Source organism: Pseudonaja textilis, chromosome 6 (genome assembly GCF_049901715.1).
Source record: "Pseudonaja textilis isolate UNSWEBS1 chromosome 6, rPseTex1.2, whole genome shotgun sequence".
Taxonomy (NCBI): domain Eukaryota; kingdom Metazoa; phylum Chordata; class Lepidosauria; order Squamata; family Elapidae; genus Pseudonaja; species Pseudonaja textilis.
This window is the reverse complement of record NC_141995.1, coordinates 21,342,914-21,356,548: the sequence shown is the minus strand read 5'-3', so window position 1 is coordinate 21,356,548 and position 13,635 is coordinate 21,342,914. Positions and strand designations below refer to the sequence as shown.

Here is a 13,635-nt window from a genome sequence, read left to right as displayed (position 1 = left end):
GTTTTTCTTTCCTAATTTTTTACACAGTCAAAAAAAATCTTTGATATAAATATCAGAGCAAGAAGCAATTTATATAAATCTGGTTAAATCAAATGTAAACAAAATACCATATTAAATTAAATTTAAAAACTCAATAGCATTACTTCCCTGGATTTTTAATTCATGAACTGCTTTGTAATGGACAACAACCAAAAACCATAGTAAAGGAAAAAAGAAACTGTCAGAAATACATGACTAAGATAAAATATTCAACTTCTGATGGGTTCTGCATGCAGTACAACAGATTTTGCAACATTTAAAGAGATTTGGATTCAGCAATAAATAGTAAGGATAGACTGATAAGAACTTAATTAAAATTTGGAAGAATCTTTACAAAAATCACAGTATAAAAGTAAAAAGAAAATTTACTGATATCTACTCCACATGAAAAAAGGTGGAAAGCATATGGAATTATCTTTTCCTTAAATACAGCTATTGAAAACACACCAACTGCTAATTGATTAATTGAATTTTAGCTCTTTAAAAGTTAGCATTCTGACTTGATTTCAGTGATTTGTTAACTTGATATTATACACCTGTTTTCTAAAATATGTCTCTTGGTAGATAAAGTCCTGCCACATCCCTATACTACTGTTTTAAGAGCAGATCAGTCTAATTAAAAGGCCCAGAGCAAATTAAGCTACCGGATAGTAACTCTTTTTGTAAACTCTTTTTGTAAAGAAAACAGCATAAATGAAAAGTTTAATCCCTTCCACCATGCTGTGATTTTGAATTAATAAATTAAATATTCACGTGTCACCTAGGTTCTGTAAAATAATAAGGTTTTTTCCCTATTCTCTATTTTTTAACTCATAAGAAAATGGAAACAATTGTTTTAAACTAACATGTCCAAAAATAAAAATAATACCTCTACATCCCTGCTTCGAGCAACTTCAGCAAAGTTTTCTTGTTGTTCTAGTGTTTTATCCACTTTATCATCGGTCATGCAGAAACATCTTAGTCGGGCTTCTATGGGATCATGAGATTTGGCAAACACTACGAATTTGGCCATGTAAGGTACACATATAATTTCTCTATAGACTTGGGAAGCAAATGCTACAGATTCTTGTATCTGTCGACAATCTATCAACCAAAATCTGAAAATAAACAAACATATTAAATTATTGCCAAAAAAAAATCTAACAAGTGGGTGAAGGCAATGATAAATGTGATGAAACTTCTAAAACATTAGGAACTAGCACTGATTTCAGACAAATCCAAATATTTACTTAATAATTCAGATTTGACAGAAGTTGAACTGCCCCTGGATTTTAATGTGAGGATTGAAATGGATCTGAATGTATTGCTAGTTTACTCGGGATTATAGAATGTCTTCAATGACACTTTTACCTTAATTTAAACCAAAGTATGAACAATGTTTGCCCCAATACATTATACCTTGTTTTTCCTATTCTATCTCTTGCAAGTGTTTATTTTTTATTTATTAAATTGATATGCCACTCATCTTGCTACTCAAACCACTGTACTTTGTTCTGCTCTTTCTGAATTCTTCATAACTATTCTAAGCAACAGACTTTAAAAGAAAGTCAAGAAGAAAATCCTTCTTAGAGTGCTCAATTTTTTAAATCAGGGCCACATTCTAATGCCTCAGAACAAGAAGTTTCTTACACCTTCAGTCTATGAAATCCCAAGGAAACAATTGTTTAGAACTCTGACATAGGAGCAGATACCAGAGAACAGTAAGTTTACTTGCACTGCTGGCATTAGATGTATTTATTTAGTATAGCAATTAGAGTTAATTATAACTTAGTTTATCTCAGGATTAGGTCAAAATTAAGGAAGGATCCTTCTTAATTTAGTACGTGACTTATGGATAAGATTCATATGCATAATTTACTGCCAGACTAAGTTTAAGATTCTGAAATGCTTTTTACAATTTTATTATTGGGTACTGCTCTGTATGGTGGTACCTGGCAGATACGTTTGTGGTGAAGGAAACACATTCATTTACATATGTTAATGGTGTTGTTCCTGTTATGTCTTCCCACTGAGCAGGTGTTGTTCCACCTGAAACAAATAGGGATAAACAGTAAACATTCCTGCAAAATTGTAGAATTGAATGTATAAAATTACTTTTAATTAAATTCCCAATCATGCAAAGTCTGACGTAAGAGTATTCCCAAGGTTCCAATGACAAATATAAAACAGCATCCTTTTGGGCCTGAGGACCGGTTCCATGGAAAACAATTTTTTAACAGACCAGAGGTGTGGTTTCACACTCTACCTAGATTCCGAACATGTACAGATGAAGCTTCACTTGCTTGCAAGGCCCAGTTCCTAACAGGTCTGAGGATTGGGGGTTAGGAGTCCTGGTATAGAAGACTAATATATTTATTATTCAAGTCATAGGAGCAATTTGTATCTCCATTAATATACAATTATAAAGTCTGTGATCTTCGGAATCCAGAACTTATTTTAGGGTATAAAATGAAAAAAATAGTAAATTATTTACATTAATACTGTGCTAAAATCTGCACTGCAAACTCAATTTCTCTTGCTTGGCAAAGTAGCTTTGGTTTTCTCTAGGATACTATAGAGTTTGTGTTGTTTTATTTTGGTGGTAGTTTTGGGATTATTTTTTGAATTACGGGTTGTACAGACTGCGTTGTTGTTTTCTATTACTTATTATTTGTATTGTTTCAAAGCTACTTTTCTCACCCACACTACCTAATCAGAAAACTGCTGATGAGAGAATTTCCTCATTATTATTTATTTGACATTTAATTCAGGCATGAGAAGCATCACTACCAAAAACCTGCTGAGGGGAATTACAGTAAGAGAATATACAATGTGTCACCACCTTTACTCCTTGTGAATTCCTCAGAAAAACCTGTGGGGTTGGACAAAGATGCCTCTCGACCTGATCCAACAGGGATATTCTTCTAACAGAACAGAATAAGAGTTGGAATGTACTTGGGAAGTCTTCTAGACCAGGGGTCTCCAACCTTGGCAACTTTAAGCCTGGTGGACTTCAACTCCCATAATTCCCAGCCAGCACAGCTGGGAGTTGAAGTCCGCCAGTCTTAAAGTTGCCAAGGTTGGAGACCCCTGGTCTAGACCAATCTCTGCTCAAGCAGGAGACACGGCCTATACCATTTCAGACAAATGGTTGTCCAATCTCTTCTTAAATCTTACAATTCATCAATGTACTTATATTTTGACAATTTAAAACTCTGGAAAAATAGGTCTGCCCTTTGTTTTACAAGGCAAAGAAATTATAAAACAAAACCAATTAAGCAGTTATATTAATGTTATAAATAAATAATGGCTGGTATCCATAATGTTTAAAAGCTACTTTTCTCCACAACTCTATTTCACAATAACATTGTCAATGATTCTTTTCGTAGGACAGCTCCTATTCTTAAACTACCTGTTCTAGTGCCTGAGCATATTTTTAGAATATACTGTAGTTAAAATGACAATTAATTGGTTATTTTAATGACAGTATTCATTGTTTGGTTAGACAATGTACATTTTTGCTGTAAACCAATGCTCTTAACTATGATCTAGGGAGGTCAGTTTACATAATTTTGTAACAAAGCTTCAATGAAAATTTTAATGACTTAAACCACCAATATTTTATTTCAGCATCATGTATGAAATTGCAGAGACATATGAGAGCTTACCTGTTATGCTGCATAGTAGTCTTAGAGTAGGAGTTTCACCTCCATAACCATTTATCATCATATCACTGGAAGCTTTGGGAACAGGAATGGTCATAGTTATTGGCTTATGGAATTTTCTTCGCCTAGGTTCCAGTGTGACAATAGGGCTGAATGTGGCTTTGTTGCCTAAAATTTTCTTTATAAGTTCACTGTGCATAGGTTGGGCCTATTCAAAGATATGGAGAAAATAAAATTTATCTTAATTAAAATTACTTGAATTATGATTAACTACAATAATACACTTTGTCCTATGTGGTGATGATTTCTCTTGCTTTGCTGCTAACTGATATCTTCTGTTGATACCTCCTCCCTTACTTGTTGGCCATGAGGTCACTGCTAGGAATTATCATTTACCAAAACTCTGAGTTATTATGGTTTCACAGAATTCTCAAGAAAAGAGAACTGTGACAATACCCTGAAAAATCTTTCAATCCATTTGAATTATGATGGGATAAATTCACTTATCTCTAGCCATTAGATAAGTACAAACTGAATATCTTCATATTCTTACATTATTTGCTGAAAATGATAGAATTATAACAAAGTCCTATTATATTTTGTATACAGAATTCTTCTAGTGAAAAGTTTAATTATTTTGGATTATTTGTGAATTAAATTAGACTTCTGGCATACTGATCATAAATTTGGTAACAGACAAAACTGGGAGAAATGAACCTAAGTTATTGCTCACAATTCAATTCTACATTTAGGGATCTTAGTAAGTTTAATAAGACTCAACTCATGAAAAGTGGGCCAGTCAGTAGCCTAAAATGTTTTAAAAAGGAGACACATAGTTTTTATACAATATGCATGCACAGATAAATATATTACATATATGGCCATCCGTTTAAAACATCTGTTATAAACTCAAAATAACTTTCCCTGAGACAGGTTTTTTTCTTATATAACAATGAATACATTACTGTTTGTTGTATATCTTGGCTATAAAATCGAGATGATTGTTACCAGTCCTTCTCATTAGATTTTCTCACTAAATTTTGGATAAATGACTTACCAAAAGTTAATGACATATTGAAGTTGAACCTATACTTTAGTGTTCTCTGTTTTTTTTTTCTTCTAAATTCAGTAGAACGCTAAAACTCAGAACATATTACAAAAATGGGCAATAGCAAAAGATGACTAAAAAAATTCAGAGAGTTACTAGATGGCAGTAAATAATTTTTTGGGTGATTAATCTAGATTTTTGCCATCATGAGCTGGTAGCCGTTAAAAGAATTAGTAGGTAATTAATTGTACAATAAGTTTTTACAAAAAGCACTACATAAAAGTTTAATGTTTGTGTGCTATGGGATGAAAGGTACTTTCAAAAGTAGCACTCTTTTGCAAGGCCCTGAAGACTTGGTTTTGCCAACAGACCTTGGGAACCCAGAGTGAGATGGAGTCCAAGAAGCAGCTTATATGGTTCCTTGTCACTGTGAGGTGGGCAGTTATTGCTTTAACTCTTTTTATATTGGAGTTTTTTTTGTAAGCCACCTAGAGTCACTGAAACTTGAGTGGGTGGCCATATAAATTCAAGAAACAAACAAACAAATCTGACAAGAACCATTTTAATTTGCCTCTTAAAAAGGACTCTTTATTTAAATAAATGTTTTGAATGCATTATCAGTTTTAAATATAATTATGGAGAAATTTTGTTCAAACTTTTGCTACAAATTTTGGATATACTTAGCTAACATTTTACAAATTATAATGGGGCCAGTTTTCTCCGGTGGAACTGGAATTCAGGAGACTTAAAATGCTGGGAAAAAAGAAAAAAATACCATAGAGGAATTATAATGAAATAGAATTACAGGAAACCACTCTTATCCTCAACAGAAATATTGGCTTCAAGGATTACAATGTTTTTGGACTTCCAGTTTGAGCTTCTTCGGCAACAGATCAAAACCTCATTTCTGTGAGGCTTCAATCCGTGCTCTCCGCTGGAGCGCCCCGAGCCGGCTGGTTTTGGGGCTAAGCCACCCCGTGGAGGTGGTGAGAGGGGGGAGACTGCCTGTAGGGTTGAGGAGAGCTGCATCTCTCCTTTCCAGCAGGCCCTTTCCCGAAGGTGGTTGTAACGGTGGTCAGAAATGGCCACCACAAAGAAGAACTCGACCGGAAAAGAATGTGCAGGAGGAAGATAAGAGAAAGTTTTGGTTGACTGGGTCAAACAGCAAAAGCAACAAATAAGGTACCCTGGAATTGAAACTATTTTAAAAAAAACAATAACATTGTTCCCTAAGAAGATTTTTAAGCTGCGAAGGAGAGAGAAAAGGGAAAAGATTTGGGTTTTTTTTCTCCTTTTCCTATACTGACAGCTAAGAGACTTAAGTAAGAAACTGGAAAAAAAATCCACTTTGACATTAATAGGCATTTAATGCTGAAAATAAAAAGTCAAAGGAATAATAAAGATTTCTGGATAATCAAAAGCTTTTGAAAACAGGAAAGGAGAGAAAAAGAATAAAAGGGCAGGATCTGGAAGGGAGGAGACTGCCTGGAATTAAAAAGAACTTACAGAAAAATCTCAACAAGACTTCCAAAAGACACATTTTAATTGAAATATCGCAACAAAAACCCCAGGAAGAGAAAATGGAAAAAGAAATAAGAAGAAATAATTTGGGACTATTTGGATTACTTGATGATTTCTGGATTTTTGGTTATTGTATTTGAATGACTAAAATCAATCGGGTGGTTGTTTAAAACTGTTTAAAATGGCTCCACTTTTAGAAGAACTGAAAATGGAACTTAAAAAGTACAAAGAAGATGCACGAGAAGGGAGAGGTTCTTTTGGCTCAGTATTTCAGTTTTTAGAAATGGAGATTTGGAATTATGAGAAACAACAAGAAATGCCTGCAGAACAAGAAGATTGAGACAAAGAAGAAGCCATCTTTAATGAACAAGTAATCTTAGGTGGGGGAAAAAAAGGAAAGTGGGGGAAAGAGAATGGAAAATTTAAGATTGGGAAAAACAACTCCAAAAAAAAAAAATAGAGTGAAAAATAAGTATAACATCAGAAAGCAACAGAAGAGGGAAATGCAGAAGAGAGAATTAGAAGTAGAGAGACAAGAGGGTAAAAAGAGGAGGGAGAAGATGAGAGGGAAGAAATAAAGGAAAAGAAGTTATAAAAGACAGAAACAAAATATAGAGAAACAGGGCCTATTTAGAGATAATGGATGAAAATTTAATGGAAAAAGGGATTCTGCAAAGGTACATAAGATAGTATTGTTATATTAGTAACAGAAATAATTTTAGAAAATATGAAACAATGTATGATTAAAATGTTTGATAAAATTGCTATCGTAATTCAGTGGAATGCTCGTCAATAAATAAATGTAACAAAATGAATATTTAATGATTTACAAAACATATGTGAAGATATAATAAGGGAAAAATTAATTATGGAGATTATATGTGTCTTTAAGGAAGTATGATATTTAATTGAAATGAAGTGTTAAAGATGTTAAGATTTTAATGATTATTAATGATAAAACTGAATTGGAATGGAATGAGGATTTATAATTACATATATTTATAATCTTTTTTTTTAAGAATATAGGGTGTATTATAAGAATGTACCAGCAGAATTTGATTGGAAGTTATGTATTATGTATTATATTGAAGGTCATAACCTTAAGGTATATATTGAAGTTTAAATAAGAGTTGAATGGATGTAATTAAAAGATATAAAGGTGTCATTCTCCAAATAGTAACTACAGGAGAAAATTTGTTTAATGAGAAAAGATAATATGAAATTGAAACAGAACAGACAAAAGTATAAATATAATGATTTGAATTGAGATGCAATAATCAAAATAAAATTGAGATAATTAAAAGAGGGGAAAAACTATATAGAAAATGTAGAATAGTATAAGATATGGAATAGAATACAAAAAGGAGCATGAAATTGAGTTTTGTGTCTGTATAAAGAAGTTCAACCTGGGACCATGCTATTTTCAAAAAAGATGTTTTACTTGTATTTTGTATGTGTGAAAACCCAAATAAAACTTTATTTTTTAAAAAAAGGTTTACAATGTTTTGATTTGTTTTCTCATACCTGAAGACCAACACGAATTCTCTTAGTTAATGCTCCCTCTGGAAAGACTGCTTGCACTTGTGGTACTACAGTACTGCTTAGTACACCACCCTCAGGTCCAATGAGATTACTGTCTTGTTTAATCCGAGAAACCACTGCAAAGTACTGTGGGAAATCTCGGGTGATAATACGGCAAATACGCTTCTTTTCCAGCTCTTCCGGGGTGTCGAGCACTAGGTGAAAAGAGCAAGCATTATTTCTAATAGTATACACTGGAATTGTTAAAAGAAAGTCTTTATATTTATACTCTTAATGCAGGGGTTGGGGAACAATGGTGCTTTTATGACTTTTGAACTTCAATTCCCAGAATTCCTGAGCCAGCCAAGCTCAGGAATTCTGGGCATTAAAGTCCACAAGTCATAAAGGGATCATCATTCCCCACACCTGTTTTAATGTATGGACCTCTTAATGCTTCAAAAAATACTTTAAAATGAATAAAAACTCCTTTAGGTAACAATTTCAGTTCAAGCTTCTATGATACCCTAGAAAAATTATAGTTGTTTGAAAGTACCTCATTAACAGTAACACCATCTTAGAATGGCCATTTTTTTTCTTTTCAGGATCACACAGAAGCTGGACAAATATGTTCATTATAATGAACATCAGAGATATGCTGTATTCTTATGAGGTCAAACTGCCTTTTTAAGATAATTGTCAAAGCTTGCATAATCCTAATATATGTTTACACACCTTTTTTTCCCCCTAATTTTGCTTCTAATCCTAAGAGGTGAAGCCAGAATAACTTTCTTAAAGTTTGCTCTGAATAGATTTAGGTTTTGAATTTCACATTAATAGAACAATTCATTAATTGTAACACATGGTTACAACAGTTCCATTTAAAAGCTGATAATGGATGACCTCATCCATATATTCAAGATCATATTGAGTATTATTGGGTCTATACTGACCAGCAAAATGTCTCATACTAACAACAAAAATTACTCAAATTGCAATGACACAACCTTCAAACACTGGAAACACTGAACTTCAAACACTGGAATTTATTTTATATTTCATTTTGCTCTCTTTCCGAAAATCTGTTAACTTTCTACTATATAATTATTTTCATTATTTTGAGTGTTTAAGTAATTTACAGTAACTATAAGGCAAATTAGAATTGCTATACCTTCCAGCTAGGATTACTACTTTGATTTCTTTTTATTGTAGCTTTAAGATCTTGTTTATAAAAACATGTACCTTCATCCATTCCATTTAGTATTTCATTCAACTCATCTTCTGTAAATTCACAGAAATGTTCTTTCCAGTTGTCCCCATTCTCACTGCGCAAAATCACCAGCTCTCTTTCTTTACCACGTAATGCCGCAAAGTGAGGGATTTCAACAATCACAGGCCTATTACAGCAATACATCACGTTAAAAGATTGTGACAATAGAGAAACAAACAGATAGTTTTGTTTAAAGCCTGTAACAAAAAGACCTGGAACTCTGCCTTGTTATTCCTTGCTATGATTGTGAAAAAGCATACTACAGTAATAGTATCGTCATACTGTAACTAAGGATTATGATCAGTGAGTGTCTAGTTTTATTCTATATAAATAGAACCTTGCAAAAAGAAACAGATATGAATATGTATCTTTTGTTTGTAAACGCTGATAAAATCCATAAAATTGAAAGTTATTTTGAAGTATGGAATTGTAGGCAGGAATCCTTATAAAGAATGCACTGCGTGTATAAATGTTAAAGAAAAATTATGTTTTATAATACAAGTAGTCCTCAACTTATGACCAAAATTGAGCCCAAAATTTCTGTTGCTAAAATGAGACGTTGTTAAGTGAATTTTGCTCCATTTTGCAACTTTTCTTGTCACAGTTGTCAAATTAGTAACATGGTTATTTTAATACAATCTGGCTTCCTCACTGACTTTGCTTGTCAGAAGGTCTCAAATGGGGATCACATGACCCCGGGACCCTGCAACCATCATAAATATGAACCAGTTGCCAAGCATCTGAATTTGGATCACTTTGGGGATGCTGCAACTGTCATAAGTGTGACAAAAAATTTCAGTGCTGTTGTAACTTCAAATGGTTGTAAGACGAGGACTACCTGCAGAGGATAAAAGAAACCACTTTAAGTAACAGGATATTTTTGTGCTTTATTTGCATTGGTTTTAATTGGCTCTCTATTTTAACTGACATTTTTGAAACTTTTTTTAATATGGTGAATATATTGAAATAATTCATTTCAGATTATTTTATAAATGCAAAGATTTAAAAATGTTTATTATGCATATCTCTAATTCACTGCCTTAAAACATACGTTCTACTTTTGTAAACTCTGTACATACATTGTTATATTAATAATTTCACAAGAAGAATTGAATTATGTACAGCTGTATTTATTGATCATGCTAAATGTTATGTTATATTCAATATATAAGATATGTATCATACTGGGAACTATGGTAGCAAAATAATAATAGTAATAATCCAACAGATTCCTTTGCTTTCAGTCCAGGTTGCTTTGCTACAGACATCAAGCACATAACAGCAGAAGTGACTGGTACATTCTATAACTAATATTTTCTCATGCTAAATCAAAGGTGAGGTCAAGGAACTTTAAGAAAAAGTAGAAACATATCACCAAAACAACAACCACATATCACAAGCGCTAGAAATGGTCCACTAAAGGTTAGGAATACATACTATAAAATCATAGAAAGGACAATGTCATGGGCACAATGACATAAAAAATAATATTGCAGAAGGAGAAGAATGGGAAGGCCGGCATCCATCAATTTGTTTTAAGTCTCTCCTACCCAAGAAATTTGGTCCCTGGAGGCCCCAGCTGTAGGATTCGGCTGACCAAACTTTCTCCCTCATTAAGTGGGGGAGGAGCCGTAGGCAGGTGAAGTTTACTGAGTACATCCAAAGCAGCAGTGAAAGAAAGAAATAAAAAAAAATACCTTTATGTACTATTTTTTTTTAACTGAACCCCAGTGCCACTGTCTGCTCAGAGTGGAATTAGGCTTATACTGAACAGGTTTCTGCCTGTATTGTTTGTTTGTTTGCTTGTTTGAAAATGACCCTCTTACCACAGCAATTTACAAAATAACTCTCCCATAACAGAGAACCTTATAGTTTATTAATAGGTCCAATGATTCATTAGCATCACTTCTTGAAATTAATGGGAGCCACTAAGAACTCATGAAAAACTGCATGACAATATGTAACAAGATTTGGTTTGGCTAGAAGTGTTCAGTGTCTCTGATTTCACTGCCAGGACACCACCCAGGAAAATGCCATGGTATAAGATGCAGCCTTTAGGAAATTATATGACAACTTTTCAACCTGTGCCAGTTTTCATAGGCAATCCTCACAAGGCCGAGAAAATAAACTAATCTTGGTCATTTTTATACTGGAATTAAGATAAGAACTTAAAATACATGATGTGCATAGGCACTTGATTTGGATCTGGTGCATTTTTAATGTAAACCTGTATGTAGTTTTGAATGGTGCTTCATTGAAATTCTAGCAGCAATCCTTCACTACAAATTTGCCCTTATTTATTAAATGTAGGGATATTCTCATTTCCTTGCTAAATTACAGCAATAACAAAATAATAAGATGGTAGGAGATTAATGCTTTGCCTAGCTATAATGCATACCAAATTTCTTCTAAAAACCCCAACCTTTAAAACAAGATATAATTAGAAAACAACTCAGACTTAAAACTTGGTTAACGGCCTTAGGTATGTCTAATTTGCTTCGTAACAGATTTAAGCTTTCCTTTCATGCCTTCATCCTTTGGTTTCCAGCAGAAGCCGTTCATTCATTCTAAGCAATAGAAGGGTTTCCTTTGATCATCCACTTTTGGATGCCACCACTGATAAGGGAAAATGTCAGTAAAAATAAAAGTATTGAAAAATGATAGTTTCAGCACAAAAAAGAACAACAGAAGGAAAACAAAAACAAAAATTGCTGAAACATTTGCAGCAAGTTTGATCTTTCTGGGAGGCCTTGCAATATAAGGCTAAATTACAGTCAGAGAAGCGGTTCTATTGCTTGGCCCCAGAAAAATCACCGGTTTCTGCTTCCCGGGAGGTCTCAATTACTGACAAAATACCTAGTGAGAGAACACAAGTTCCTTGTAAAGGGAGCATTAGCTTGTGTTGCATTTTTCAACAGGTATTACATCTGTATCGACAACATTTCTGCTGCTATTTTTATTTAACCTTAAAAGAGGTTAGGTAATTAACCTAATTAATTAACCTTAAAAGAGAATAGGTAATTAATTGATGGTATTATAACAAAATGGGTTTTCTTTTACAGCTCAGCATGGCTTACACCAGTTGATTTCAGGAAGCGCAGCAAACCTGACTTGCTTTAAATTAAAAGGTACACAAGCTTATTTAATTATCAGTTCCTTTCTTTGCACTGCAAATCTTTTCACTTCTACTGTTAAAATGCCAAGCCATCCCAACACTGACTCAAGTGAAATTATTATTTTCTTGTTAATTAGTATTTGGGATTATTAAAAGAAAATCCTTACCCAAGAAATTGAGCGCCAGAAGGCCCAACCTCAATAAGGCGACTAGCAAGACCATCTCCTTCCCCCATTGGAGGCATTGTGGCGAGTCTATGGCGTTTGACCAACCGGCAAGTAACTCGAGTTGGAGCAGTGCATTTTCGAGGTGGAATAATGATTCGAAGCCCATTGTGTCTGCAACCCCGCATAGCACCACCTCGAGCATCAACCATAAAACTGACCAGAAAACTGAAAATTGGGAAGAAAAATTAGGCATGAAAATGAGTTATTATGCATGTTACAAGAATATTTCAGAAGCAACAAATTTTAAATATGTGTACTAACCATTCTTAATGATCAGAATTAATATGTATATTATGTACTTATGGTTAAGCTGTATTTGGAGCTTTTAATTAATAGCATAGATAAAAAGATCAGAAATATTTTTATTACTTTTAGGGAGTCAGACCAATTAGCATGATAGTAACAAGAACTCAGTTGATTAATTTGTACAAGTTGTCCTGGATACTACACAGAGTGCTGCAGTAACATCCAGTTCTACAACATATACTAATAATGTTTATTAGAAAATTGTGGATAATATAAGAATACAACAAAATTATCAACAAAAAAGAACATATGGAAAATGGGAAGAAGTTTTTTCAGTGTCAACTTTTCTAAATGTTGTGTCCTAGCAAGGACAAAAATCTCTAGAATATTATTGGAATTCCTACTCATATAAGGCACCTGATGCACAATACCTATTTTTGTCATTTGAAGTTTAAATGTAATAAGAATAACTAATGAATTTGATAACTAACAAAATATAATGTAAAATGTAAGGAAATGTGGCCATGTGTGGCTTACACATTTTTCATTGGGATCTTCTTGAAATTCTGTCTCTTAAAACTAATAGGTAATATAAATATTTTGTATAAAAAATAAATACTGAATTTATTTCTTTTAAAGCATCTATTACATTTTGATTTTTTCCAAGTCAATAAATATCACATGCAAAATATAAATAAGCAAATCAATGTGGATGAAGATGAAGAAGCATGATCTGCCCTCTTGAAACATGCCATGCATCCTAAAGTCTTTCCTATCCATCCTCTGTACCTTTATCCCAAAGTGTTGTTGGGGTAAAGTGTTCCTCACTAACAGTAAAAAAAAACATTAGCAGTTACAATGATCCATGTTTACAGCTACAGTGCCAATCACACTTTCTAATCATGGCTATCAAATATACAAGAGTTAGCCTGCCCAAAGGAAAGTGGGGACTTGCCAATTCTAGATCTTACCAAATCCAATCAGGGAGCCAGGAAGGACATTTTATT

At 33.3% G+C, this 13,635-nt stretch overlaps 1 protein-coding gene across 7 annotated transcripts in view; it reads right to left on the bottom strand.

The window, feature by feature from the left end:
* Nucleotides 1–13,635, bottom strand: part of ANK2 (ankyrin 2) — a 276,460-nt gene that overhangs the window by 37,048 nt on the left and 225,777 nt on the right. For 6 of the 7 annotated variants that reach the window (XM_087935981.1, XM_087935982.1, XM_087935980.1 and 3 more), the window contains 7 exons: nucleotides 12,323–12,547; nucleotides 10,591–10,689; nucleotides 9,013–9,167; nucleotides 7,777–7,988; nucleotides 3,687–3,891; nucleotides 1,971–2,067; nucleotides 908–1,136 (listed from right to left, as the gene is read on the bottom strand). In XM_087935981.1, coding sequence (XP_087792107.1) covers nucleotides 908–1,136; nucleotides 1,971–2,067; nucleotides 3,687–3,891; nucleotides 7,777–7,988; nucleotides 9,013–9,167; nucleotides 10,591–10,689; nucleotides 12,323–12,547 — 1,222 coding nt within the window. The remainder of the gene's footprint in view (nucleotides 1–907; nucleotides 1,137–1,970; nucleotides 2,068–3,686; nucleotides 3,892–7,776; nucleotides 7,989–9,012; nucleotides 9,168–10,590; nucleotides 10,690–12,322; nucleotides 12,548–13,635) is intronic. The other variant, XM_087935983.1, reaches the window with a different exon arrangement.